This window comes from Dama dama, chromosome 18 (assembly GCF_033118175.1).
Source record: "Dama dama isolate Ldn47 chromosome 18, ASM3311817v1, whole genome shotgun sequence".
In the NCBI taxonomy this organism is placed as follows: domain Eukaryota; kingdom Metazoa; phylum Chordata; class Mammalia; order Artiodactyla; family Cervidae; genus Dama; species Dama dama.
Genome location: NC_083698.1, coordinates 113,559,402 through 113,586,911, shown reverse-complemented (window position 1 = coordinate 113,586,911; position 27,510 = coordinate 113,559,402). Strand labels below are relative to the sequence as shown.

The following is a 27,510-nucleotide window of genomic DNA, read 5'->3' as shown; positions in this document are numbered from 1 at the left end:
AGACACACAGATGGCAAACAGACATGTGAAAAGATGCTGAACATCACTAATCAACAGGGAAATGCAAATAAAAACTACACTGAGATATCAACTCACAACACTGAGATATCAACATCAGAATGGCCATCATCAAAAAGACATGAAATAACAAACATTGGTGAGGACACAGAGAGAGGGGAGCCCTCGGGCACTGTAGATGGGAATGTCAACTGGTGAAGACACCATGAAAAACAGTATGGAGGCTTCTCAAGATTTAAAAATAGAACTAACACAGATCCAGCAATTCCACTCCTGGGTATTTATCCAAAGAAAATGTAGTATCTCAAAGAGATAGCCACATCCCCACGTCCACTGCAGCACTGCTCACAACAGCAGGACATGGAAACCACCTAAGTGTTGGGTGTGGGACATCCCCATGTCCACTGCAGCACTGCTCACAACAGCCAGGATGTGGAAACTACATAAGTGTCGGGTGTGGGACATCCCCATGTCCACTGCAGCACTGCTCACAACAGCAGGACGTGGAAACTACCGAAGTGTCGGGTGTGGGACATCCCCATGTCCACTGCAGCACTGCTCACAACAGCCAGGATGTGGAAACTACCTAAGTGTCGGGTGTGGGACATCCCCATGTCCACTGCAGCACTGCTCACAACAGCCAGGATGTGGAAACTACCTATGTGTCGGGTGTGGGACATTCCCATGTCCACTGCAGCACTGCTCACAACAGCAGGACGTGGAAACTACCTAAGTGTCGGGTGTGGGACATCCCCATGTCCACTGCAGCACTGCTCACAACAGCCAGGATGTGGAAACTACCTATGTGTCGGGTGTGGGACATTCCCATGTCCACTGCAGCACTGCTCACAACAGCAGGACGTGGAAACTACCTAAGTGTCGGGTGTGGGACATCCCCATGTCCACTGCAGCACTGCTCACAACAGCCAGGACGTGGAAACTACCTAAGTGTCGGGTGTCGGACATCCCCATGTCCACTGCAGCACTGCTCACAACAGCCAGGACGTGGAAACTACCTAAGTGTCGGGTGTGGGACATCCCCATGTCCACTGCAGCACTGCTCACAACAGCAGGACGTGGAAACTACCTAAGTGTCGGGTGTGGGACATCCCCATGTCCACTGCAGCACTGCTCACAACAGCCAGGACGTGGAAACTACCTAAGTGTCGGGTGTGGGACATCCCCCACTGCAGCACTGCTCACAACAGCCAGGACGTGGAAACTACCTAAGTGTCGGGTGTGGGACATCCCCATGTCCACTGCAGCACTCCTCACAACAGCCAGGACGTGGAAACTACCTAAGTGTCGGGTGTGGGACATCCCCATGTCCACTGCAGCACTGCACACAACAGCAGAACACAGAAACAACCTGAGTGTTGGGGCAACCCCACGGGCACAGGACGATTCATACTGGGAAAAGTCTCCCTCACACAGGCCACAGCATCCTCAGTACCAACTCTGGGCCCCAAACCAACAAGTCTCAGTTGTGAGTCAGTGTGCGGCCACAGGAGGGGGTCTGGCTCCTACAGCTTCTCTGTCAGCCACTGGTGACAACATGGATGGACCCTGAGGGCATCACTCAAAGTGAAGTCAGTCAGAGGACAGATACTGTGTGATCTCACTCACACATGAGCCTCCCCCATCTAAAACAAGCTCAGCTCACACACAGAGAACTGACTGGTGGCCAAATGAAGGGGTGGGGGTGGGCCAAATGCGTGAAGGCACACAAGCTTCTAGTCATAAAACAGCAAGTCATGGGAAGTACTGTACATGACAAATGTACTTAATAACACTATTGAAAATCTGAAAGTTGCTAAAAGAGTAAACATTAAAAGTTCTCATCACAAGAAAAAAATTCTGAAACTATGTGAGGTAACAGATGTAATCCTCTGATAATATATGCAAATATCAAATTATTATATTGTACACTTGAAACTAGCATATTTTACATCAATTATACCTCAATATAAACAAAAAACAATAGATAATACTTCTTTAATCCTGAGACTATTTGGGGCTATTATGAAATAAACCCATTTTAAAGTGGCTTTTTCAGAACTTAAATATAAAAATAACATTTAAATTTAAATATATAAATATACGTGAATATAAACTTGGAGAAGGAAACAGCAACCTACTCCAGGATTCTTGCCTGGAGAATCCCATGGACAGAGGGGCCTGGTGGGCTACAGTCCATGGGGCTGCAGAGTCAGACAGGACTGAGAGATTAACACAACAATAAAGTATGGTGGCCTTATACATAAACCAAGACAGAAGACCATCAGTGATGGGTCTGCAGAAAGTCACCTGTGGCGTCTCACCCTGCGCTTTCCCAGACTCACCTGTCTGGACAGATGGGCTGCCGGGCCACAGGCCCCAGATCGCTCTCCAGGAGGTCCCACACGTACACACAGGACGTGTCGTCCTGCACCAGAAACACGGCCGGCCTCGTCAGGGACCACTGCAGGCCGGTGACGGCACGGCCGCAGGTGCTGTGGTCCCACTGCAGGAGCGGGCGCTCTGCGGTCAGGCGGTGCAGCCGGATGCTGCCATCAGAACAGCCGGCCTAGGGGAGGCGGGGAAAGGGTATCACAGTTCTTCCCTCTCTTTCACTCAAACTCAGCAGGCAAGGGAAGTTCTCACAACATTAGCTTTCACACTTACACAGCAAAAACATTTGGTTTATTCTTTTGCTTCCCAAACATCAAATCGTAACATTCCATCTTGTTCTCACAAATTACAAAGGTGGGCATTTGGAGATCCTGACACACTCCGTACCTCCTCCCCTCCAAAGAGGGCTGATAATCAGTGACTATATAAATAGGTGTTTATTTTTTAACAAAGCTGAGTATCATTGATTCAAACATAGGACATCAAGACTGGAAAGACTGACTTAAAAAGAAAAACCCACATACATTTGTACCAATAATACGGTTTTATATTTCTTTTCAATTGAATTTCCCATAAAACAAAACTTAGCTGGTCTAGTAAAAGAATAAATTTTTAGCCTACTAAAATTAATTCCTTTTTACTCAATATATTTAATTCTTCACATACTTAATCTTTCCAAAAAACCAGAGGCAAGAGACAGCAATCACAAAAGGGTCTGTGAATCCCAAAATAGAGGAAACAGACTTATTACAGATAACAGGAGCTGGGTTCAAACTGCTGGGAGGGCAGGGGAGGAGCCCAGCCTGGGACTGGGGTGTGGCATAAGAGGACACCTTGACAATGTCCTGGACACTCTGACTGCCCAGGCCTGGTATCTAGGTGTCTTTCTCCTAACAGGAGCCAAGACTCCTTGGAGGGATGGCTGATCCCAAGGGTTCCTGTACCAGAAAGCGAGAGGCGCTCACGGATCCAGTGCCCCTGCCCTGGGGGGACCATCTGAGAGCAGAGTATACAGAGGAAGTGACTCTGAACCCACTGAGGGCGCCGAAGAGCCGTGCCCACATTAGGAAGGAAAGACACACAGGGGGAGAGGAGGGGTCTTCCCATCAGGGTGCCTCCAGGAGTAAGCAACAGGGTGACAGAACCACCCTGGGACAGATCCGCCCTGCAGAACAGGGGCCCTGGGACAGATCCGCCCTGGGACAGACCCGCCCTGGGACAGAACCTCCCTTAGGACAGAACCTCCCTGGGACAGAACCTCCCTGGGACAGATCCACCCTGGGACAGAACCGCCCTGGGACAGAACCTCCCTTAGGACAGAACCTCCCTGGGACAGAACCTCCCTTAGGACAGAACCTCCCTGGGACAAACCTCCCTGGGACAGAACCTCCCTGGGACAGATCCGCCCTGGGACAGAACTGCCCTGGGACAGAACTGGCCTGGGACAGAACCTCCCTGGGACAGATCTGCCCTGGGACAGATCCACCCTGGGACAGAACCTCCCTTAGGACAGAACCTCCCTTAGGACAGAACCTCCCTGGGACAGAACCTCCCTGGGACAGAACCTCCCTGGGGACAGAACCTCTCTTAGGACAGTACCTCCCTTAGGACAGAACCTCCCTGCAGAACCTCCCTGGGGACAGAACCTCCCTGGGGACAGATCCCCCTGGGAGCAGGAGCTCAGCCCACACATTCCCTGCCTGGCCCTGACTGACCAGACTGGGAAAGAGGAGCCCACAGTCAGGACAAGGCCTGTCTCTAACCATGACGAGACACTCCCTGACTCAACTCGGGGCATCAGGTGCCCAGGCCCTCTGTGAGGTGCTGAGTCTGTTTCCAGGTGAGGGCAGCGAGGATGGGACATAGTAAGTAGACAGGACTCCTGACCTGGGCCACGATCCCGCTCACAACGGACACTGGTGGGACAGCCATGGGGCCGCAGTCAGGCCTGCAGACAGCAGGACTGACGGACCGACCCGTGGCCACAGGAGGTGAACGCACATCAGCCCCTGGGGTGGAGCACCCTGGCCACACGCAGGCCACTGCACACTCAGGGCGGGCGGGGAGTGCTCTGCGCCATCCTTATAACCTCTCTACAAACATACATTGGGTCAGAATAAAAAGTGTAAAGAAGATCCACACGACAGCACAGTGGAACCAACTGTGCTGACCACGCAGATGGGACCTCAGGAAGCCAGGAGCCAACGCATACAGAACCAAGTGCTGGAGATTACAGCAGACGCTGCCAAGGCATCAGTGCTTACAAACAGGCGTCCTTACCAGGAATACGGGCTCCTCAAATGGTGAGAAGTCAATCACGGTCACTTTCACAGGCCTCGGGCCCTGCTGCTGGGGCCGGAACAGCCTGGGAGACACTCTGACGTCCCGTCTGCTGCCGTGGCTGACGAGGCCCTGTGGGGGGAGTGAGGGGGTGGGAACCAGGTGGGGTGAGGCTATTTAAACAACATTCTGATTAGAGCAAACACGAAGCTAAGCTCCAATGAAGATACTTATTAAGCCACTGTAGTTACAGAAAGAGGTCTAGACGGTTACTCACCACGTCTGTGCCGACAACAAAGTGATTAGGGTCTGAAGGCAGAAATTTAACGTTCAGTGTCTGCACGGACCCCCAGGATTCATAACCCTTATGAGAAAGGCTGGAAACAAACAGCAAAGATGAATAGATGGGCAGTCTTGAAACTGTCAGGGCAAAGGTGACACCAGCACTTGTCATCGGCCACTGGACACGTCTCCAGTTCCATTTTCTGGGCTCCAGACAGTCCCTTCACCCATCCCGTCACTCATTCACTCACTCACTTGCCCACACTCCACGTGCCCCCTCCATGTGTCCCGTGCCACAGCGACAAGGGGACAGGCCACCAGGACCCCCTCAGCAGAGGCCTCGCGGCCCCAGGGTTCCCCCCACCCCAGGGACACCCACGTTCGGGGACCAAGGGAGGGGGCTGAGGCTGTCGAGGTGGCTCTGAGCTCCGGGACCGGGCAGCTCCCTGTCGCCCTCCTGCCAGAGGCCAACCCTGTGGGCCGCAGTAGCCACGGGCTGCTGGTCTGCACTTGGGGGCCCCTAAGGGAAAGGCCCCACAAAGCAGCTGACAGAGCACACTCCGTGTGGCCAGCGTGTGGGCGAGGTCTGAGTGGACATCTGCTGCACCCCGACGGGCTGGGCACTGCTAGGCGTTCTGTGGGGGAGACCCAACATCAGCTCCAGGTGACACTTCCTTTAAAGCAGGTGAAGACCATTGCAATGAGAGGCATGAAGTGACAAGGACGTAATGGAGATGAGAAGAGTCTCATGGAAATTCCACGAGGGGCTGGGATTGCCCAGGGTGGAGTCTGCAGTTTATTAGGTGGGTTTTTGCAAACATTAACAGATTCCTTGTTGTACTTATACTAAAAGGAACTGCAGGTAATGTCTAACCGCAAAGCATGCATGGACTCATTAACACAACCCTGGGGTGCTCCAACTGACGAACAGCAGGGAGGCTAATATCAGGACTCTCCAGGTCAGTCGCAGGCTGGGAGCCAGCCCAGCTGCAGTGAGTGACAGGAAGAGACAGCTTTGGGAAATAAGTTAACATGAGACACATAAATATACACAATATTCATATAGCTAATAAGGTTTTCACATCACAGTAAGTTATTTAAGCAAAAACAGAAAACTAATTTCTGAATAAAACTTTCATGTCAATGTTTTCAGTTTCTGAACCTCATCTATTTAATTTCAGGGTTGTATTAAAACTGGATGAAAAACAGTCAAATAGTACCAATTCATATGATAGAAAATATTTTAATCCAAGAAAAAATGTTAGCTGTAACACCTGGCAATTGCATTTGTTACACTGACTCATTAACAGCAAACCAGTTAGCAAATAAACTACTTAGCAAAAAAACAATGTCAGAAGCCAGGATTCTCCAGCACCAGTCTGACCATAATTTATTACCTAAGGCTGTTTCCTCCTGTGGGAAACAGGGCTTAATGGGCATAGACTCACCTGTCACTCAGCTGGATCGCAGCGCTGTGTACCAGTTTTATCCGTCCTCCAGGTATTAAACCTACAGAGTAACCAGGAATAAAGGCATCTCTTGGTACAAGTTATACCAAAACCCAAGCATCTGAAATTCCTTTTCACTGTTTAAGGCCTGGGCTGGAAGGAACATCAAAAGTAGGGCAGTGAGGGCTGCCCCGCCCTTGTGCAGGGGAGGGCCCTGCAGGTGCCTCGGATGAATTAGGAGCTGGCAGCTGAGGGCCTGGAGGGAAGAGGGCTGCTGGAATCAAAAGCCTTTCCATTTTTAGATTTGATTTTAAAACAGAAATATACTTCTAAAAGCAAAAAGTGAATATTCAACAGTCCTCCTGTTCCCCACAGAAACCCTCCTCTGGAAATCTCCTCCCACTGGTCTGGGTTACCTGTGCTGGCGGGGACGTCCCTCCAGCCCCATCCCGCCCCGACACCCCCCACGCAGCCCTGCTCACAGCCCAGGGAACAGAGCCGACTGCAAGAGAGGTGGAAAAAATGGCCCCTTGGGAGTGAAAGGCTGTTGCTGAGCCATGAAAGATGCCGGGATTCTTGGCCTCCGGAGGAGGAATTCAATCCAGGGTCAGAGAGGAGGCTTGATTGCTCAGAGCTTTTGTGTGATAAACATTTATTAAAGTATAAAAGAGACAGACAGCTTCTGACGTAGACATCAGAAGGGGTCAGGAGAATGCCCCCTGCTGGCCTTCAGCAGTAGGTTATATTCCTATCAGCAGGCTGCTAAGTAAAGGAGATGTCTCAAAACTCAGAGGGCACCAGGCCCCTCACCCACGACAGGCATTTTGAGATAATGCTGGCACCAGGTGAGTCGTCCCCGCCATAAAACCAGTGACATGAATCTTGAAGAAAGGCAGGTTTCCAAGCAAAGACATAGTCTCCTTAAAACACAGCTTAGGAGAACATTTGCTGAGTAAAACATACTGGTTTGTCAAGTCGATTCTGAGTCTTAGGAGGAACCGACTTGAAGAAAGACAAAGGGTCCAGGGTAAATACACAGTACATTAACATAGCTTAAGACAAACATTTCCATAAGAAAAATGCACTGGTTAGCTCAAAGTTTGAGACAAGTTAAGTTCAGGTGGAACCAGGTGTCATTATGGCAACACAGAATTTTAACAGAAGCCTCTTTTTAAATCTGTATAGAGAAGGGGAAAAAAATATAACACTAGCTTCCTCCTGCCGCTTAAGAGAGAGAGAAAAAACGTCTGCCACTTGCAGCCTATTTCCTCCGTTTGGAGACCCCTGGCCTCCCTGGCTTGTTACCCTCTCAGGAGGGACCCCCGCAAGGCCCCGCAGCAGCACCAGGCTCCCAGCACAGGCCCTGCTTGCAGGAGATGCCCCTCCTTCATTTCAAGAAGTCAGGGACAGTCAGAGTGGCTCTGGTCCTATTTTTTGGCCAGATCTATGGCAGCGCCTCCAGCCTGGTCACTAAACAACCAACTGGGGCTCTGAGAAGTGCAGGCTGGGGCTCCTTGGTGCCTGAGCCCTGGGCATCAGGACAGTAAACTGCCAGCCAAGCCCCTCTCCCCAACCCAGGGGTAGGGCTACGGTCAGAGACCTCAGGGGTCACACCAAGGGCTCCTCAGACATGAGTCACAGGGACGCCCCTGGGGATGAGAAGCAGACGCCACACAGGCACAAAGAGGACACATGTCCTGCGACAAGGGCGTCAGGCCTGTGCAACAGTCGGCGGTTATAAAATACACGACTTTAGTCTCCATTTTCCATGCAACTGGTAGCTGATTCTTCAAAGTGATTCTGGGTATCTCTAATCCTTAATGATTCTAGCAAACGTTGCCTAAAATTCATTTTTTATTTTTAGTTACCTAAGTCACTTATTGAACCTGCAACATCTGCCTTCTGTAATTCAACCACCACCTGAAACAGACCATCAGAGACGAGGGTCAGCACACAGGATAAGCGGAAAGCAGTCTAAGCAAAGCACAGCTCTAATCAAGACAGCACGTCACGTGACATGCTAAGGACACAGCTGCTCCAGAAGGAAGACTAATGTTTAAATGCTATAAATCTCCGACTTTGACCTTCTTCTTCCCTCCCATGACAGGCCCTGAAGCTGCCCCCTTCCGTCCCTTGTTCCCCCGGGAGTTCCCTGCAAGCTGCCTCATCCTGGTTCCTGGCTGACAGCTCTGCCGCCTCTCACATACATGTCGCCCCCTGCCCTTCCCCCACGCCCACACACATCACCGCCTGTCTCCCACCACTGACCATGTGCCCGACTCACCCACACGTTGAGAAGCCCGCTTTCGTCCAAGGAAGTAACGTGGAAGGACAGGCCTGCCGTCTCTGGTGAGGGCACAAGTGGGGAAGGACCGGCTCGTAACCAGAAACCACGTCCCACACTGGAGCTCAGATTTACAGAAGTGAAGGTCACATACCGTCTTGAGTAGAGAAGGGTGAAAGCACACAGGTTTGCCTCTTGCAGACAGACCCCGTGATGGGCTCTATTGCCTGGAGGGGGCTGCGGTGGTTCACGGACATCAGGACGCCGTCTGGGGGCAGAGCACAGGCAGTGTGCACATGCGGTGGGTCACGGAGCACAGCCGCCTGTGGGGGGCACGCACGTGTCCCCAGGCGCCCAGCCACGCGCATCACTGTGGAAGTGCACGCGCCATGGCTCTCGGCACGGCCGAGGAGCAGAGGCCACAGACCACGTCCGCCTGGGAGGAGAAGGCGAGCGGAGTCCCCCAAGCGCCGTGTCTGCACAGCTGCAGGTGCGAGGACAGGCTGGGGGGCGCGGGCACTCTCCACAGCAAGAGGGGGTCCCAGAGACAGAGGAAACTGCTTCTGGCTTCGGGAGGAGACAGAGGCTCGTGGCCAGAGCAGAAGCACCTTCACAGCCCAACAGAACAGAGCTCCTCTGACCTGGCAAACCCACTTGCAACATGCCCCCAGCAGAGGAAGACAAACGCCACACAACACTACCACAGAAACTAGATAGAAAACGCAAATGAAAGCATTTCAACCCATGAAAATTCTCCTTCCAGAAAGGAGCATGAAACAGCAGACCAAAACCCAGCTCCCAAACGACATCACAGGTTTTCAAAAAGCACCTGGAAATACATCTAACAAACAAAGAAAAACACTTGGAATCAGAAACCTAGAACAAAAATGGATTTAAAAACATCAGAAAGAAAATAAGAGTTAGGGCTGAAATTGAAGAAAAGGAAAAAATGCTCCCTGGAGTGGAGAATGACAGATTTCAGACTCAATGAGCTGGAGGCCCACTGAGGAGGGGTGTTCTCCGACTCAAAGTTACTGGAACTTTGAAGGTTTTAGTGACAATGTTTACATAGCAAAAAAAAATGAAGGAAGCATTTTAATAGAATATTAAGTTTCAAATCCTGAGCATTTCAGTGTTTGGTGAATTCAAGCACTAATTAGTAATAGCAGCAGTTAGAAAATACACGTTCTTAAAAGATACCTTTTCCAGTAGCAACAGATCCACAAGGTACCTTAAACTGTTACATTCTCAACAGTGGCAATTTCAGCCCCAAAGGGGGAAAAACTGGTTGTTGGGAGGCAAAAGAAACGTTGCCCTTTTATGTATAAAACGCAGACAAACTCAGAGTACGTAAACAGGCATGCAGGATATGCGTGGAGTTCCCCAGAGGGGGCCAGGAACAGAACATTGAGGGTTGGCCTGGTTAAGGGCTGGAGACAACCCAGACAAGTCTACCCAGGACGGTAGTGAGAACACACGACCCTTAAAGCACAACAGTCAGAAGCAGCACGTTGATATACTCGCATGCAGAAGGCCTGCACAGACGCCCTGCTGAAGACAGACACCCAGCACCCTGCGTTCTCAGGGACGCCAGCTGGAGCAGAAAGGCTGCCAGCCCGCAGCGAGGACCTGTGGCCGCCACGCCTGCGGTGCAGATGCCCGTCCTGACCATCGACAGAGGGAACTGACCAGAAGCAGCTGACCGCTGGGCGGGTAAAGCCACGTGGCGCCCAAGGGGGCCTGCCCGGCAGAGGAGTGACGTCCTGACCCCACACACCATGACCTGTGGGCACTTCTCGCTAAGAGGAGGAAAGCTGACTCCAAGGTCGGGATGCTACAGGATCTCAGCCCTCGCCGTGAGACAAAACAGAGGCAAAACCTTGTGGGGATGGTGAGGGCAGGGGGACCCAAAGTCAGCTGGGGGCGGGGGGAGGGAAGAGTGACATTCCTGGGCAGGAACGTGAAAGGACTGGAGATCGCCTGGGTGCTGGCCCCTACGTGGCCAGTGTGACCACAGATAAGCCTCCCATCTCCCTGAGCACCGGGAGGGGCCCGGACGGCCTGCGTGGGACACGCCCACACAGCATGGGGAAAAACCCCAGAACACAGTCCTTGTTTGAGGTTGTGGTTGTGATTGTTTGTTGAGGTTGCTGAGGCTGTTTGAGGTTTCGGTTGTGCTTGCAACCGTGGTTGGGCTTAGGTTGCAATCGGCTGTGGCTGTAAGTGTGGTTGTGGCTGTGACCAGCTATTGTTGTAACTGTGGTCGCGGTCGTGGTTGTCGTTGTGGTTGGTTGTGGCAGCAGCTGCCTGGCATGAAGTGTGCACACGAGTCTAACTCAGGGTCCTGACAGGTCCAGTGGCTCTGGGTCCTTCCCACCGCGAGGAGTCACTACCTCTCCCCTCCGCCAGCCTGGGCCATGGGTGCACACAAACCAATGATCTCAGGCTGAGGCAATCCTGGTGCCCCTCGCTGAGGGCCTGGAGCCCCAGAGTTGACAGGACAAGCAGCCCATCACTGCTGTCACCACCCCAACCACCCCAGAAAGATGTTGCTCCCCCGGTTGGCGCAGGCCTCCTGCACCTCGAGGTCAGGGCATCCTCTGGGGCAACCTGCGTGGAGGACGCAAAGGGGCCTCGCAGCTGCTCCCAGGGACCCGAGCCGGTGGGCAGCGTCACTGACCGGTGGAGAAGGTGGGGGTCCTGAACGTCCAGGAGCACCCGCTCAGCGTCATGCGGAGATGGATCCTGGGGTCCTCCCTCAGGTCCCACACGACCACCGAGCCGTGCACGGTCCCCGCAAACAGCAGGAAGGCTTTCACAGGGCTGAAGCAGCAGCATGTGACCTAGAGAGCCACAGAGAGCAGGGCTGAGGAGGGGGGACCGGAGGCTGGGGCGGGTGGGGGCGGGGCCAGGGAGCCGGGCCAGGTCCGGGTGCAGGGATGGGGAGGCGGGGCCGGGTGGAGGCGGGGCCAGGGACAGGGATCGCTGGCCCTCAGGGACTCTCCATCTGGACACAGGGAACCGCGGCAAGCAGCTGGCCCCTCCGAGGGTGCCCTCTGCAGGACATGGGGTGGCGGCCGCAGGGTGTCGGGCACAGCTGAGCCGCCCGCCATTTTATCCATACCCTGCATCACAGTAAGCTATGTTCAAGCCCCCAGCACCGACGAGCAGTGGAATGGAAACCAGGTGTTTCTGAAGTCCAGAGCCACAGGACTAGAAACAGAACTCCGCCCTGCACCCGTGCAGTCGCCACTCCACAGCCCCATCACCAGGGGCTGGGAAACACACGCGCTAAGGACTCAAGAGAATTCCAGGCATGGGAAGAAACCTCTAAAGCACCTGTGACCCAGACGGAGCAAGCCGGGAAGCTCGCTTCCACGACCCCAAGGACGCCAGGCTGGTGCTTCCTCTAACCCAGAGCCGGGCGGACGCCCACCCTCAGGGCCCTGGGGACTGTGGCCACATGGCCCCTTAGTCGACCCGGTGCTTCCTATTAAGAGCTCCTGCGCCCTCACCCTGCACACGGCGGAGGGACGGAAAGTCATGACCCTGGACGCCCCTCCCTGGTGCCCATGCCCTCAAGTCACGCCCTCGGCCCCCCCAAGCTGTACCTTCGACTCGCACACCAGGACCTTCTGGGGCCCTGACGGCTGCCGGACATCCCACACACAGAGCACGTGTCTGTGGTCCAGCAGGGGCGCCAAGGCCGTCCCCGGCAGCCCGTGCACAGACACCAGCGTGCACCGCTGAGCCTGACACGCGTGCAGGCAGGACACGCTCCGGTCTGAGGACAAGACAAGGAAAAGGCTCCAGAACCCACATTGCATGAACACACAAGGTTACTCCAGTACGTTTCAGCTTAGTGAAGAAGACACGGTCTTTCAAAGAGGCCCTCGCCCGAAACCAGGGTTTTGATGAATGGCCAAGCTCAACTCGAAAACGTCCGGGTGGCCTCATTTGAAAGAAGCCAGCCTCCTCCACACACAGCTCAGCACGGCCCAGGACCCCACCATCCACCATCTACTCCCACGGGCCAGGGGTGCGGAGGGGACCTGGGGAGCAGGGGTGGGGGGGCATTGTGTCTGCCCAGTCAGTGCTTGTCCGCCTGCAGCGGGGCCCTGGACGGCCTCCTCCTGACACCTGCCCTCAGACACTGTCCAGCACCCTTGTTCCTCCAGGGATGCAGGGTTTCTGTCTGTCCACCGGGGCTCCAAGGCCCAGGACCTGCCCGCACGCCCGCATGCCTAGGTATCTGCGGGGCCCTCAGAAGGAAGGCTGGGCGGCCAACACTGGACGGCCGCTGACGCTGAGAAGAGCCCACCACTCCCTCCAAGCTCAGGTGGCTCAGGTCACGGGCACCTGCGTCCCAACTTCCCTCTGTCACCTTAAAGCTCACTTTACCAAAACAGACACAAGAAAAACCTCCGCTCTGCCCACCGGTGGAACTAAGGGGCAAGTCCCGGACAACAAACCTGCATCGTCCTTCTCTGAGGAAGGGTTCTGTGGGAGTGTGGCCTCCCCACCCCCCCACCACTCCCCTTCCCCCACCTCCCACCCCCCACACTGTGCAGCAACCCCTCAATCCCTGCCCCAGTCCAGGGATCAGAGGAAAGCACTTCTTAAACTCCTGTTTCCTGGGGTGGAGAGGGAGGTGGATTTGTGGGCTTCTGTGTTTTCTTTTTTTTTTTTTTTTTGGGCTTCTGTGTTTTCAATGCTACAATTTATTGTTTTTCTAATAGGATAACTCAACTTTTAAAAACAAAAACGTGCTTAAATAACATGTGCTTGTTAACTTCACGCCACTGGTGCTAACGGTCAGTGCAGAGGGCTGGATGTGACTCTGAATCTCCACAGAAACTTCTAGAACAAGTGGCAGCCACGCACCAGGTCCTGCCGGCCCAGAGGCAGCCTGGAAAGCCGACCACAGGGCCAAGCACTGCCCACCCTCCTGTCCTCAGACCACGACCCTGGCCCCACCCAAGCCCTCACCAGCTGGCAAGGCAGAGACTCACTGAAGAACTGAACACACGAAGTTTGTTCAGCTTCTGATCACAGGCAGCTACATGCCACGTGTGAAGACACAGGCTTCACTGGGGCAGCGTTTGTGCTGTGGCCACGGATCAGCTCAAATCTCACCACATGACTCCCACCTGGACTGCCTGCGGCTGCCCCAGCTCCTCCACCCAAGAAACCAGAAGAAATTAAGAGACGCAGGACTGAAAACAAACTTTCCCTTACATCACTGCGTATCCCTCTGGTGAGGACTGTGACACACACACTCGAGGCTGCAGAAGCCGAACCTCTGCTCTGGTCAACAAAGCCCTTCCAGGAGGCCCAGTGAGGATCACCGCCTTGGGGTCCACGTCCACCCTGAGGGCTGCTTACCCTGCAGGAAGGGCAAGCTGGTGTCTAGCCGCACACAGCTGTCGCTGAAAGGCAGGGTGCAGTCCTGCGCCTGGGACATCCAGCCCGGCTCAGCCGCTGCCCGGTCCTCTTCAAGCAGAACTGCCATCACCTGCAACAGACGCATGAGCAGGCCTTCATCAGCACTCTCAGATGGACTCATTTGCGAAGAAAAGCAAAAACTGCAGAGCACTACCTGAACCTACCCATCCCTTAAGTTAACTGAGCCCCAGACTCATAGAAACGACCAGAAGAAGTTAGACTGCCCCTTCCGCAGAGCAGTACAGACTACCAAGTAAAGCTTCGCTCTGCAAACTCCAGAGCCATGATGTAACACCAATGCCGATTTCCACGGCAGAGACCCAGGAGGGGGGCGGGGCCCTCCAGCTCCTCGAAAGGAAACGGGGCACAAACACGTTACCCACAGCAACACGGCCTGCCCGCCTGGGCTGCAGTGCAGATCAGTGTGACACCAAGCCCTGCCACTGCCCTTGTGGCTGCGGGGTCACACTCAGGACGACCACGGGGAGGGGAAGGTAGTGGACACTGGGACCCTGAAGGACACGGGACCCTCTGACCTTTGTATGGGCTTTGAAAATTCCCATAACCACTTTTCAAAGTCATGAGTTTACGAGTTTTAAAAACCCTAGACGTGTGCTGGCCTTGCCAATTCAGTTATATCTGTTCTCCTGTCTGTATTTACTCTAAAATGCAGGCGATCAGTACTGCTGCTCAGAATCCAGGCAGCACGGGCAGCACTGGGTCCCTGCCCCCAGCAGAGCGTACCTGGCAGGCTGCCCGCAGGAAGCTGGACAGACGGGGCGTGTCAACCTTTGGGACGATGGCAGTATCTCCAGGGCCACTCTGCTCACTCCCTGAAAAACAGCTCACATCAACCCCTGCTGAGGGGAGACCCACCAGGTGGGCTCCCAGTCAAGACCGCACACCTGGAAGGGCATGTCAGCGAACCAAGACCCCAGAAGGAGAAGCCAGGAGGTCATGACCCATCCTCCAGAGCTCAGCTCCTCCTCATTCCTCACAGGAAACTGTTCACAGAAAGTCTGTAAGCAGAGTCCTTCACAGAGCATCATTTTACTGTGCATGGGTTACACTTAGGATCTTGGTTCATTCCCAAGGCAAACCATTCAACATCACAGTAATCCAAGTCAATGCCCCAACCACCAATGCCACGTTGACCAGTTCTATGACACCTGCAACACCTTCTAGAACTAACACCAAAAAAAAGATGTCCTTTTCATGATAGGGGACTGGAATGAAAAATGAGGAAGTCAAGAGATACCTGGAGTAACAGGCAAATTTGGCCTTGGAGTACAGAATGAAGCAGGGCAAAGGCTAATAGAGTTTTGCCAAGAGAACGCACTGGTCATAGCAAACACCCTCTTCCAACAACACAAGAGAAGATTCTACACATGGACATCACCAGATGGTCAATACCAAAATCAGACCAATTATACTCTTTGCAGCCAAAGATGGAGAAGACCTATACAGTCAGCAAAAACAAGACTGGAACTAACTGTTGCTCAGATCATGAGCTCCTTATTATAAAATTCAGACTTACATTGAAGAAAAGTAGGGAAAACCACTAGGCCATTCAGGTATGACCTAAATCAAATCCCTTACGATTATACAGTGGAGGTGACCAACAGATTCAAGGGACTAGATCTGGTAAACAGAGTGCCTATAGAACTATGGACAGAGGTTTTTAACACTGCGCAGGAGGCGGTAACCAAAACCATCCCAAAGAAAGAGAAATGCAAGAAGGCAAAATGGCTGCCTGAGGAGGCCTTACAAATAGCTGAGAAAAGAAGAGAAGCAAAAGGCAAAGGAGAAAAGGAAAGATACACCCGTTTGAATGCAGAGTTCCAGAGAATAGCAAAAATAGGTAAGAAGGCCTTCTTAAGCGAACAATGCAAAGAAACAGAGGAAAACAGTTCAGCACCACCAAACCAGCTCTTCAACAAATGCTAAAGGATCTTCTCTAGACAGGAAACACAGAAAAGGTTTATAAACTTGAACCCAAAACAACAAAGTAAATGGCAACAGGATCATACCTATCAGTAATTACCTTAAATGTAAATAGGTTGAATGCCCCAACCAAAAGACAAAGACTGGCTGGATGGATACAAAAACAAGACCCCTATATATGCTGTCTACAAGAGACCCACCTCAAAACAAGGGACACATACAGACTGAAAGTGAAGGGCTGGAAAAAGATATTTCATGCAAATAGAGACCAAAAGAAAGCAGGAGTACCAATAGTCATATCAGATAAAATAGACTTTGAAATAAAGGCCATGAAAAGAGACAAAGAAAGACACTACATAATGATCAAAGGATCAATCCAAGAAGAAGATATAACAATTATAAATATATATGCACCCAACATAGGAGCACCGCAATATGTGAGGCAAATGCTAATGAGTATGAAAGGGGAAATCAACAATAACACAATAATAGTGGGAGACTTTAATACCCCACTCACAGCTATGGACAGATCAGCTAAACAGAAAATTAGCAAGGAAGCACAGCTCTAAATGACAGAATGCACCAGTTAGACCTAAATGACATCTATAGGACATTTCACCCCAAAACAATGAATTTCACCTTCTTCTCAAGTGCACACGGAACCTTCTCCAGGATAGATCACATTCTGGGCCATAAATCTAGCCTTGGTAAATTAAAAACAAAACGAAATCATTTCAAGCATCTTTTCTGATCACAATGTGGTAAGATTGGATGTCAACTATGGGAAAAATAAACTATTAAAAATACAAACATACAGAGGCTAAACAATACGCTTCTGAATAACCAACAAATCGCAGAAGAAATCAAAATATGCATAGAAATGATTGAAAATGAAAACAAAACAACCCAAAACCTATGGGATTCAGTAAAAGCAGTGCTAAGCAGAAGGTTCATATCAATACAAGCTTACCTCAAGAAACAAGAGAAAAATCAAATAAATAATCTAACTTTATACTGAAAGCAACTAGAAAAAAAAAAAAATTAAGAATCCCAAGGTTAGTAGAAGGAAAGAAATCATAAAAATTAGGGCAGAAATAAATGAAAAAGAAACAACGGAGACTATAGCAAAAATCAACAAAACTAAAAGCTGGTTCTTTCAGAAGATACATAAAAGAGACAAACCATTAGCCAGACTCATCAAGAAAAAAAGGGAGAAGAATCAAATCAACAAAATTAGAAATGAAAATGGAGAAATCACAACAGACAACACAGAAATACAAAGGATCTTAAGAGACTGTCAGCAACTATATGCCAATAAAATGGACAACTTGGAAGAAATGGACAAATTCTTAGAAAAGTATAACCTTCCAAAACTGAACCAGTAAGAAATAGAAAATCTTAACAGACCATCACAAGCAAGGAAATCAAAACCATAATCAAAAATCTTCCAAAAAACAAAAGCCCAGGACCAGATGGCTTCACAGGTGAATTCTACCAAAAATTTAGAGAAGAGCTAACATCTATCCTACTCAAACTGTTTCAGAAAATTGCAGAGTAAGGTAACTTCCACACTCATTCTATGAGGACACCATCACCCTAATTCCAAAACCAGACAAAGAAGCCACAAAAAAAGAAAACTACAGGCCAATATCACTGATGAACATAGATTCAAAAAACCTTAACAAAATTCTAGCAAACAGAATCCAACAACATATTAAAAAGATCATAAATCATGACCAAGTGCGCTTTATCCCAGGGATGCAAGGATTCTTCAATATCCACAAATCAATCAACATAATACACCACATTAACAAATTGAAAGATAAAAACCATATGATTATCTCAATAGATGCAGAGAAAGCCTTTGACAAAATTCAACATCCATTTATGATAAAAAGTCTCCAGAACGCAGGCATAGAAGGAACATACCTCAACATAAGAAAAGCCATATATGATAAAGCCACAGCAAACATTAACCTCAAATGGTGAAAAATTGAAAGCATTTCCCCTAAAGTCAGGAACAGGACAAGGGTGCCCACTCTCACCACTACTATTCAACATAGTTTTGGAAGTTTCAGCCACAGCAATCAGAGAAGAAAAAGAAATAAAAGGAATCCAGACTGGAAAAGAAGAAGTAAAACTCTCACTGTTTCCAGATGACATGATTCTCTACATAGAAAACCCTAAAGACACCACCAGAAAATTGCTAGAGCTAATCAATGAATATAGTAAAGTGGCAGGATATAATTAACACAGAGAAATCCCTTGCATTCCCATAACTAACAATGAGAAAACAGAAAGAGAAATTAAGGAAACAATTCCATTCACCATTGCAACAAAAAGAATAAAATACATAGGAATAAATCTACCTAAAGAAACAAAAGACCTATACATAGAAAACTATAAAACACTGATGAAAGAAATCAAAGATGACACAAATAGATGGAGAAATATACCATGTTCATGGATTGGAAGAATCAATATAGTGAAAATGAGTATATTACCCAAAGGAATCTATAGATTCAATGTAATCCCTATCAAGCTACCAATGGTATTTTTCAGAAAACTACAACAAATAATTTTACAATTTGTATGGAAATACAAAAAAACCTCGAATAGCCAGAGCAATCTTGGGAAAGAAGAATGGACTGGAGAAATCAGCCTGCCTGACTTCAGACTATACTACAAAGCTACAGTCATCAAGACAGTATGGTACTGGCACAAAGACAGAAATATAGATCAATGGAACAGAATAGAAAGCCCAGAGATAAATCGATGTACCTATGGACACATTATCTTTGACAAAAGAGGCAAGAATATACAATGGAGTAAAGACAATCTCTTTAACAAGTGGTGCTGGGAAAACTGGTCAACCACTTGTAAAAGAATGAAACTAGAACACTTTCTAACACCATACACAAAAATAAACTCAAAATGGATTAAAGATCTAAATGTAAAACCAGAAACTATAAAACTCCTAGAGGAAAACACAGGCAAAACACTCTCTAACATATATCACAGCAGGATCCTCTATGATCCACTTCCCAGAGTAATGGAAAGAAATACAAAAATAAACAAATGGGACCTAACTAAACTTAAAAGCTTTTGCACAACGAAGAAAACTATAAGCAAGGTGAAACGACAGCCTTCAGAATGGGAGAAAATAATAGCAAACCAATCAACTGACAAAGAATTAATCTCAAAAATATACAAGCAGCTCATGCAGCTCAATTCCAGAAAAATAAACGACCCAATCAAAAAATGAGCCAAAGAACTAAACAGACATTTCTCCAAAGAAGACATACAGATGGCTAACAAACACATGAAAAGATGCTCAACATCACTCATTATCAGAGAAATGCAAATCAAAACTACAATGAGGTACCATCTCATGCCAGTCAGAATGGCTGCTATCAAAAAGTCTACAAACAATAAATGCTGGAGAGGGTGTGGAGAAAAGGGAACCCTCTTACACTGTTGGTGGGAATGCAAACTAGTACAGCCACTATGGAGAACAGTGTGGAGATTCCTTAAAAAACTGGAAATAGAACTCCCATATGACCCAGCAATCCCACTGCTGGGCATACACCCTGAAGAAATCACAATTGAAAGAGACACGTGCACCCCAATGTTCACTGTAGCACTGTTTACAAGAGCTAGGACATGGATGGAACATAAATGTCCATTGGCAGATGAATCAATAAGGAAGCTGTGGTACATATACACAACAGAATATTACTCAGCCATTAAAAAGAATGCATTTGAATCAGTTCTAGTGAGGTGGATGAAACTGGAGCCTATTATACAGAATGAAATAAGTCAGAAAGAAAAACACCAATACAGTATACTAACGCATATATATGGAATTTAGAAAGATGGTAATGATGATCCTATATGCGAGACAGCAAAAGAGACACAGAGATAAAGAACAGACTTTTGGATTCTGTGGGAAAAGGCAAGGGTGGGATGACTTGAGAGAATAGCACTGAAACATGTGTATTACCATATGTGAAACAGATTGCCAGTCCAGGTTCAATGCATGAGACAGGGTGCTCAGGGCTGGTGCACTGGATGACCCTGAGGGATGGGAAGGGGAGGGAGGTGGGAGGGGGGTTCAGGATGGGGGACACATGTGCACCCATGGCTGATTCATGTCAATGTATGGCAAAAATCACTACAATATTGTAAAGTAATTAGCCTCCAATTAAAATAAATTTTATTTTAAAATAAAAAATAAAATAAAATAATGATAAAACTTTTAAAATACTCTAAAAAAAGTCTTGGCAACATCTCAAATAAAAACAATAAATCTTATGGTGTAAGAATATTAAAAAAAAAGATTCTTCTCAGCCTTCCACCTGTTAACATATGTAAACTTTCCTTATTATTTAGCCTGTTTTTAAATTACTAGCATATTTTCCCTATGCAATAATTTTATCATTTCCACTTTTTTGAACAATTAACAGTTTTAAACCAAAAAAAAAAAAAAAAGAAATACAGGAAAACAATAGAATGGGAATGACTAGAGATTGCTTCAAGAAAATTGGAGATACTCAAGGGAATATTTCATGCCAGGATAGGCATGATAAAAAACAGAAATGGTAAGGACCTAACGGAAGCAGAAGAGATTAAGAGGTGGAAAAAATACACAGATCTATACAAAAAAGCTCTTAATGACCAGAATAACCATGATGGTGTTATCACTCCCCTAGAGCCAGACATCTGGGAATGTGAAGTCAAGTGGGTCTTGGGAAGTATCACTATGACCAAAGCTAGCGGAGGTGATGGAATTGCAGTTGAACTACTTAAAATCGTAAAAGATGCTGCTGCTGAAGTGCTACATTCAATATGCCAGCAAATTTGGAAAACTAAGCAGTGGCCACAGGACTGGAAAAGGTCAGTTTTGACTCCAATCCCTAAGAAAGGCAATGCCAAGGAATGTTCAAACCGCTAGCAAGATTATGCTTAAAATCCTTCAAGCTAGGCTTCAGCAGTACGTGAACCAAGAACTTCCAGATGTATAAACTGGATTTAGAAAGGGCAGAACCAGTAATCATATTACAAACACTCACTGGATCAGAGAGAAAGCAAGGAAATTCCAGAAAAACATGTTTCACTGACTACACGAAAGCCTTTGACTGTGCGGATCACAGCAAGCTGTGGAAAATTCTTAAAGAGATGAGAATACCAGACCACTTTACCCGTCTCCTGAGAAACCTGTATGCAGGACAAAAAGCAACAGTTAGAACTGGACATGGAACAACAGACTGGTTCCATATTTGAAAACAGGAGTACGTCACGGCCGTATATTGTCACACTGCTTATTTAACTTACACGCAGAGTACATCACGTGAAATGCCAGGCTGGATGAAGCACAAGCTGGAATCAAGATTGCTGTAAGAAATATCAACAATCTCAGATATGAAGATGATACCATTCTAATGGTAGAAAGTGAAGACAAACAAAAGAGCCTCTTGATATGTGTGAAAGAGGACAGTGAAAAAGCTGGCTTAAAACTCAATATTCAAAAAACTAAGATCATGACATCCAGGCAAATCACTTCATGACAAACAGAAGGGGAAACAGTGACAGACTTTTTTAAAGGGGCTCCAAAATCACTGTGGATGGTGACTTCAGTCATGAAAATAAAAGACACTTGCTCTTTGGGAGGAAAGCTATGACAAACCTAGACAGTGTATAAAAAAGCAGAGGCATTACTTTGCTGACAAAGATTTGTATAGTCAAAGCCATGGTTTTTCCAGCAGTCATATATGGATGTGAGAGTTGGACCATAAAGAAGGCTAAGCACCAAATAATTGATGCTTTTGAACTGTGGTGTTGGAGAAGACTCTTGAGAGTCCCTTGAACTGCAAGGAGATCAAACCAGTCAACCTAAAGGAAATCAACCCTGAATATTAATTGGAAGGACTGATGCTGAAGCTGAAACTCCAATATTTTGGCCACCTGATGTGAAGAACTGACTCATTTGAAAAGACCCTGATGCTGAGAAAGATTGAAGGCGGGAGGAGAAAGGGATGACAGAGGATGAGATGGTTGGACGGCATCACCAACTCAGTGGACTTGAGTTTGGGCATACTCCAGGAGATAATGAAGGACAGGGAGGCCTCACGTGCTGCAGTCCATGGGGTCACAAAGAGCCAGACATGATTAAGCAACTGAACAACAATGTTTAGGTTTGTTACTTTTTAGGATAAAGCTTCCCTGAGGAACGGGAGTGACACAGGTAATTCCTCAGAGTAAACAATCATCCAGTGAAGTAATAGTTAGCACGCAAGTAACTGAGAAGAACCAGCGGGCGCAGAACTCCGCACCGTCCAGGGCCTTCCACCTGTCTCGATGTGACACAGCTGGAGAATGTACTTAGGGAAGAAAATGCTCTAAGCATGTGAGCCACTGGAGAGCACGGGGTCTCTGAGCAGCACCTCTGCGGGTGCTGGTTTGGAGTCGGGCTCTCTCCTCTGTTCAAGAACGAGTGTCACGAGCCTCAGCCAGGGCCCAGGCCAGGCCTCCAGGCTGCGGTGGTGTCTGCAAACTCACTGCTATTTCCACAGTCAGCACACACGCAAGCACATACAAGACTGAGGAAAGAACAAGAAAGGGGATGAACACAACCGCCAAGGCCTAGGGCAGAGGTCGTTACCCCCAGACACAGCGGCGCCTTCCCCCGGGTGCTGGGTCCACACTTCCCGAGTCTCCACTTCCTCGGTCTGGATGTCCCGGTCCACACTGTCTTCATTACACTGAATGTAGGCCTGAGAAGGAAGGCAGGCCGGGTTAGCTCTGGGTCTCTATCTCTGATCCATTTCTCATTGCTGAAAAGAAAACAACTAAGTTTTTTAAGTTAAGGATGACACTGTTCTTGCTTCTGACAAAATTAAGCATCATGGCATGAATAACAATCATGCAAAGACTGCTTTTGTCTTAAACATTTGAAAAACATGGGCCTAAATTTCAAAAGTGTTCTCAAAAGTCATATCAAACAGTCTGGCTCCAGTTTGAGAATACTATAACCTAGAGACTTCCCTCATGGTCCAGAGGTTGGGAATTTACCTTTCAGTGCAAGGGACGTGGGTTCTATCCCTGGTCAAGGAACTACGATCCCACCTGCCTCAGGACAACCAAGCCTGCACACTGCATCTGCTAGGCCCAACTACTGAGCCCAGGCACTCTGGAGCCCGCGCACCCCAACTAGAGAGGAGTCACACACCGTAGCTAGGACCCGGTGCAGTCAAAGATAAATAAGTAAACAAAATCTTTAAAAAATCTCATGATCTAGTCCGCCAATACCCTAGTCTCTTACAACATACCAGCTTTGCTAAACCAGACACAAATTTATTTCAAAAAGGTACACGCTTCAGTTTTGATATTAACTAAAAGCTTTGAAAAATTATTGCTTTCAAACTGTGGTGTTAAAGACGACTCTTGAGAGCCCCTTGGACTGCAAGGAGATCCAACCAGTCCATCCTAAAGGAAATCAATCCTGAATATTAATTGGAAGGACTGATGCTGAAGCTGAATCTCCAATACTATGGCCACCTGATGTGAAGAGCCGACTCATTGGAAAAGACCCTGATGCTGGGAAAGATTGAAGGTGGGAGGAGAAGGGGACGGACTGCAGCAACATGGGGGTCAGAGGGCACGCAGGGATAGATCACCTAGTTCACCTGGAGGACAGGCCGTGGACACAGAGAGACAGAAAGACAAATAAGGGACGAGGTAGGGACAGCATAGGCCAGGTAACAGAGAAGGACAGGCAGATGACCAAGGGGCCTGCAAGGGGGTTGCAGGGGCAGGTGAGGGGGGCCCAGGGGCAGGTGGGGGGGACCCAAGGGCATATACCAGAGGGCCTGGCCAGGGCCGCACTTCCCAAGTAAGGATGAGTGGAATGGAACAGGCAGGAGGGACCCCGAGGCAAGTCCAGAACCTTGGGAGCTCGGGGGGAGTTGGGTAGGACGGCACTCCAGCCCAAATCTTGGAGCCTCTGCACCTAGGGTCATACACGCAAGATGCTGCAGGCCCACAGGGATGGGAGCAGGTGACCCCAGCTGACACCCGGTGACTTTCAATAAAGCCTCCCGTCCCGGGCTGTCCTCAGAGCCTGCGAGTGAGCCACGCCCGCGCCCCGGCGCCCCCAGAGCACAGGCTCCAGGTGATGCGTGTCCTGCCACCCCCGCTCTGATGTCGGGACGGCACGCATCACACCTCAGGCCCTGCCACCGCACAAGCTAACCTGCTTGGTGTTCTTCCTCCCGAAGTTCCGGATGTACATGTCGTACTCGTTCACGGGCGGGAGGTCGAGGAGGGAGAAGGTGAAGGAGAAGTCCATGTCGATGAGCCGCAGCAGCTTTGCGCTGCGCGTCCTGGAGGGAAGAGCAGGACGGAGGCCGGGCCCAGGAGCAGCGGGTCGTCCACGCTCACAGTCACCACGCTGGGCCCCCGTGGACAGCGAGGCTGCAGGGCCGAACCCCCGGCTCCCACTGCTGTCGATGCCCCCCCATTCGGGGGTGCATCCAGCCGGGCGAGCCCCTGCCAACCTCACCCTGGCTCCCTCTGCTGCAGGGGGCGGGCGCTCTCGGGGGAGGTGGGGTGAAGGCTGCTTCCTGCCAGCATGGCTCCCTGGCTGACTGGACAGTCTCCCTAAGTCCACTGTGTCCAGCCCAACCCGGTGGACTCCGACATCTACCCCAGACTGCACTGGGCTCGGTACCGCAGACGTGGGCTGAGAGTCTGTCCTTCACTTTCCTGAGCTTCTGGGTTCACAGCAGTCTGGACTCTGACCCCGCTGGCCCTGGCTCTTCACCCTCATCTCCACCCTCGCGGGGCTGACCTGGGCCTGCACAGGCAGCCTGCAGCCCACGGGGGCTCAGTGCCCGGGACACGGGATGGCTGGCCGACGTGAGGCTCTCCGCTGTGACTCTCCGGCTCCCCCGCCTGAGACAAGGGGCGCCGGCTGCGAGCGCGCAGCCCACACGGCGGCGGGAGGCACGGGGCACGGGCGGACCGCCCCGCCCTCTGCTCTCGGTCCTGCCGCCCGCCTCCAGAGCGCCTGTGCCGCGGCCCGGCTGTGACGCGGGGCTCCCGGGGCCCCCCCAGAACTGACACAGATGCCGGGCCGAGCTCGCCTACAGCACTGCACCAGGAACACAACCCAGGACACGGGAACACAGCACAAATGACGGGCGTGAACACCAGCAGTGACAACAAAACAAACGCTAATATTTAAACGTCTGTTGCAGGGAAGTACAGAAACTCCTAATTCCATCTGCAATTTTCCCAGTACACCTACTTTTGCTTAAGGGCCTGAGTCCGATTCTTTTGACGGTGTGAGGCTGTGGCAAAATCCATGAAAATTCCACACAGGGGGGTTTTGGAAGGGGAGCTGTTTGCATCTGCACATTAAAAAAAAGGTATTTTTGTGAAACTGAAATATTTCTTTCAAGCAAAAGAAATCAAGAGTAAACCAATTAGACACGTAAACCAATTATGTTCACTCAACTAATGACAAATGTCTTCTATGTGCACTTAGGAACCACTTCTGCTCATTTCATCTAAAACCTGCAACAAAGCAAAATTTCCTACATCTGTGCCAATCCCACTACTTCCAGAAATATTTAAGAACACATATAAGAGTGGTCAGTCCTCCACTCCCAGCCCACTTTCCCCTGCCCGCTCCAAACCCCTCTTCTTGGGTGAGGGAGCTGAGGTGTGAACACGCAGAGCAGCCGGGAAACACACAGAGGCTGGTGCAGGCTGGACAAGCCGCTCACTGCGGCAGGGAGCAGGAGACAGGCAGACACGGGCGGCGGTCCGTCAGGTCACAGCAGGCAGGCTGGTTGGCCTGGTGACAGGCCACGGACCACCAGAAGCCCCCACAGGACAGACCACTCCACCCCCTCCTTCCACGGGGTCCACCTACCAGGCCTCAGCCCCCAGGGGCCCTTGCACTTAGCGTGCAGACAGACCCGCATATTTCTCTATGCACTCATTCTCACCCTATCTTCTCATTCCCCTTGGATGTGTGTTTGGACTCAGGCAAAGAGCGTGCCCTGTCCTGCCGTCTTGCAGCCTGAGAGGCCGCGAGAAGGTGCTGACCGAGCATCTCCTGTTTCTCCTGCCTCAAAGCACCGTCACTCCAGGCTGTCAGGAGCGTTCATGGAGAGCGCTCCCCTGCCTTGACAAGTAATCTTCGCATACCCAGGTGCCAAGAGCTTCGGAGCAAAACACATTCCCAGTTTCATAGAGAAAGTTGCCACGGCTGCCCCACCACGGCCAGCCTCCTGCCGACGCCGTCACTTCCTTCCTCAAAACAAAAGCAGCCGGGGCCTCGGACGCCGACTGAGCACACGGCATGGCCCCGCCGCAGCGCCCTCCCCAAGCAGGGACTCAACACGCGCCCCGGGGGCGGGGCGCTGTCCACTCACTTACCCGGGCCCGGCCCCCCAGCGCACTCTGGGCAGCCATGCTTCTCGGGCAGCTTCGAGGACAGTTCGCCGACCCGCTGGTTCTCCGCGAGGATGGCCTTCTGGATCTCCTGGATCTCCCTCCTCCGGGCCGGAGGCAGCTCCTCCGCTGCCTCGCCCTCTCTGGGCTCATCCGCCCCGCAGTCGTCAGCCCCGTCACAGACCTCGAAGTCGTCCTCATAGTCCTGCACGCAGAGCAGACAGGCTCGCGGGCGGAGGACGCAGCCGGCAGGACGCACAGACAGGCCCCCGTGTGCCTGGGCGCCCTGCAGCTCACAGGTTTGTGTGCAAACTGCTGTGCCTGCTCCTCCGCGTCCGTATACCCCCGACAGAACTGTGCACTCTTCAGAGCTCTGGGTGAACAATAAAGTGCAAACACACCTGTGCCGACAGTGGGAGTGGGAGCACACGGAGACATGTATATCCATGTGTACTTCATGTAGACACACACACATGCACACACATAATGCACACACGTTTGACGGTAGTGCACTATCGACAGGCTAAATTGAAAAATCATTTAATTACACCATACTGGTCAGCAATGGTAGATGTACAGCAAACTTTTTATAGGTACCAGATCTAAATCAAATAGATAGGGAGTACTGAGAGCAATAAGAGGAGATGAAAAAACAATTAAGTTTCTGATTTTTAGAACAAACTATCCTTAAGATGAGAAAATTTTAAATACCTACCTCAAAATCATCTTCAAAAATGGCTGTATACTCATCCGTTCCAACATTTTCTAAATCAACGTCTTCCTTTTCGATTTTCTACAGGCAGAAATCAAACATATAATTAAAATATTCAATCTCAGGTTGATTCTTGCAAATAGGCTGTAAAATACATGTTTTCTGAGATTCACTTCAGGTTGTTAATTTAGAAATTCAAATATTTATAAAATTAACATAACCTTATCGCAACTCTTAAATACCCT

General features: G+C 49.9%; 1 protein-coding gene across 10 annotated transcripts in view; it reads right to left on the bottom strand.

Annotated features, from left to right (window-relative positions):
* Positions 1 to 27,510, bottom strand: part of DYNC2I1 (dynein 2 intermediate chain 1) — a 50,673-nt gene that overhangs the window by 4,501 nt on the left and 18,662 nt on the right. For 5 of the 10 annotated variants that reach the window (XM_061166250.1, XM_061166252.1, XM_061166249.1 and 2 more), the window contains 16 exons: positions 27,269 to 27,346; positions 26,539 to 26,926; positions 25,400 to 25,502; positions 24,344 to 24,473; positions 22,754 to 22,865; positions 14,893 to 14,981; positions 14,089 to 14,218; positions 12,315 to 12,487; positions 11,384 to 11,546; positions 8,858 to 8,971; positions 8,704 to 8,765; positions 8,288 to 8,339; positions 6,420 to 6,480; positions 4,967 to 5,066; positions 4,690 to 4,821; positions 2,361 to 2,584 (listed from right to left, as the gene is read on the bottom strand). In XM_061166250.1, the coding sequence (XP_061022233.1) occupies positions 2,361 to 2,584; positions 4,690 to 4,821; positions 4,967 to 5,066; positions 6,420 to 6,480; positions 8,288 to 8,339; positions 8,704 to 8,765; positions 8,858 to 8,971; positions 11,384 to 11,546; positions 12,315 to 12,487; positions 14,089 to 14,218; positions 14,893 to 14,981; positions 22,754 to 22,865; positions 24,344 to 24,473; positions 25,400 to 25,502; positions 26,539 to 26,926; positions 27,269 to 27,346 (2,111 nt within the window). The remainder of the gene's footprint in view (positions 1 to 2,360; positions 2,585 to 4,689; positions 4,822 to 4,966; positions 5,067 to 6,419; positions 6,481 to 8,287; positions 8,340 to 8,703; positions 8,766 to 8,857; positions 8,972 to 11,383; positions 11,547 to 12,314; positions 12,488 to 14,088; positions 14,219 to 14,892; positions 14,982 to 22,753; positions 22,866 to 24,343; positions 24,474 to 25,399; positions 25,503 to 26,538; positions 26,927 to 27,268; positions 27,347 to 27,510) is intronic. The other 5 variants (XM_061166259.1, XM_061166254.1, XM_061166253.1 and 2 more) reach the window with 2 other exon arrangements.